At 62.7% G+C, this 1173-nt stretch overlaps 1 protein-coding gene across 1 annotated transcript in view; it reads left to right on the forward strand.

Moving 5' to 3' along the window:
• Window positions 1-1173, forward strand: part of IGDCC3 (immunoglobulin superfamily, DCC subclass, member 3) — a 41604-nt gene that overhangs the window by 38329 nt on the left and 2102 nt on the right. Inside the window, exons 8-9 of the mRNA XM_010834604.1 lie at window positions 271-518; window positions 731-895. Of these exons, the coding sequence (XP_010832906.1) occupies window positions 271-518; window positions 731-895 (413 nt within the window). The remainder of the gene's footprint in view (window positions 1-270; window positions 519-730; window positions 896-1173) is intronic.

The following is a 1173-nucleotide window of genomic DNA, read 5'->3' on the forward strand; positions in this document are numbered from 1 at the left end:
ACAGGCACGTGCGTGGCGTGTGTGTGGGAGTGAGGCCTGGGGAGGAAACAGGGAAAGGGGGTCTTGGATGAGTGGGCCAGGCAGGTCTTTGCACCTCCTGCTGGGGAAGAACGCTAAATTGGGGATCTGGAGACTTGTGTTTGAGTCCCAGGTCTGCCCCTAACTAGCTGAGAGACCTCAGACTAGCCTGTGGTTGTGGGGAGATGTGACCCACCTCCAAGGAGACTCTGGGAGGAGGAGGGGGGTCTGAGGCTCTCCCTCTCCCTGCAGCACCCTGACCATTTCTGGAATCGGCCCGGAAGATGAGGCCATTTACCAGTGCGTGGCCGAGAACAGCGCCGGCTCCTCTCAAGCCAGTGCCAGGCTGACCGTGCTGTGGGCCGAGGGGCTGCCCGGGCCCCCCCTCAACGTGCAGGCGGTCTCCGTATCGTCCACCGAGGTCCGCGTGTCCTGGACCGAGCCCCTGGTGAACACCAGGGAGATCATCGGCTATGTCCTGCACATCAGGAAGGCTGCCGGTGGGTGGGGTCCCGGAGGGCAAGGCTGCCTCTGCAGCGCCTTCCTCTTACTCCCTGGCTCTCACCCACTCAGTCCCACGCGTCCTGACCCTCCTGACCCGACACCTTCCCTTCGTCCTCTGGACTGCCCCCTGGCGGCCGCCCTCATTTCCCCAGTGTGGGCGGGATTCTCTCCTGCCCCTTCACTGCCTGCCCTGCCCTGGCCTCCCCAGACCCCCCGGAGCTGGAGTACCAGGAAGCAGTTAGCAAGAGCACCTTCCAGCATCTGGTGAGCGACCTGGAGCCTTCCACTGCCTATAGCTTCTACATCAAAGCCTACACGCCCCGGGGAGCCAGCTCAGCCTCTGCCCCGACGCTGGCCAGCACTCTAGGCGAAGGTGAGGTCTGGGTGTGGAGCACAAAGCCCCAGGGTAGTAGGTAGAACCCCCGTGCACCTTTGTTCAGGCTGTGAACTGCACATAGGGCTTTGCCCTGGGGCTGAGACGGGGTTGGGTCTGCTTGGAAGAAGGGGTGTCCTTTTCTGTTGATAATTCATGTAAAGGTGCTGTTTGAGCAAGCAGAGGCCCTGGGTAGAGGCAGGGAGCAGCTGGGCTCTTGGGGACAGTGGGGTCTGGGGCATAGGTGGCAGGTGGGAGGGAAGCGCTTCGATGGCCAC

The sequence above is a fragment of the Bison bison genome, unplaced genomic scaffold (genome assembly GCF_000754665.1).
Source record: "Bison bison bison isolate TAMUID 2011002044 unplaced genomic scaffold, Bison_UMD1.0 scf7180017864034, whole genome shotgun sequence".
In the NCBI taxonomy this organism is placed as follows: domain Eukaryota; kingdom Metazoa; phylum Chordata; class Mammalia; order Artiodactyla; family Bovidae; genus Bison; species Bison bison.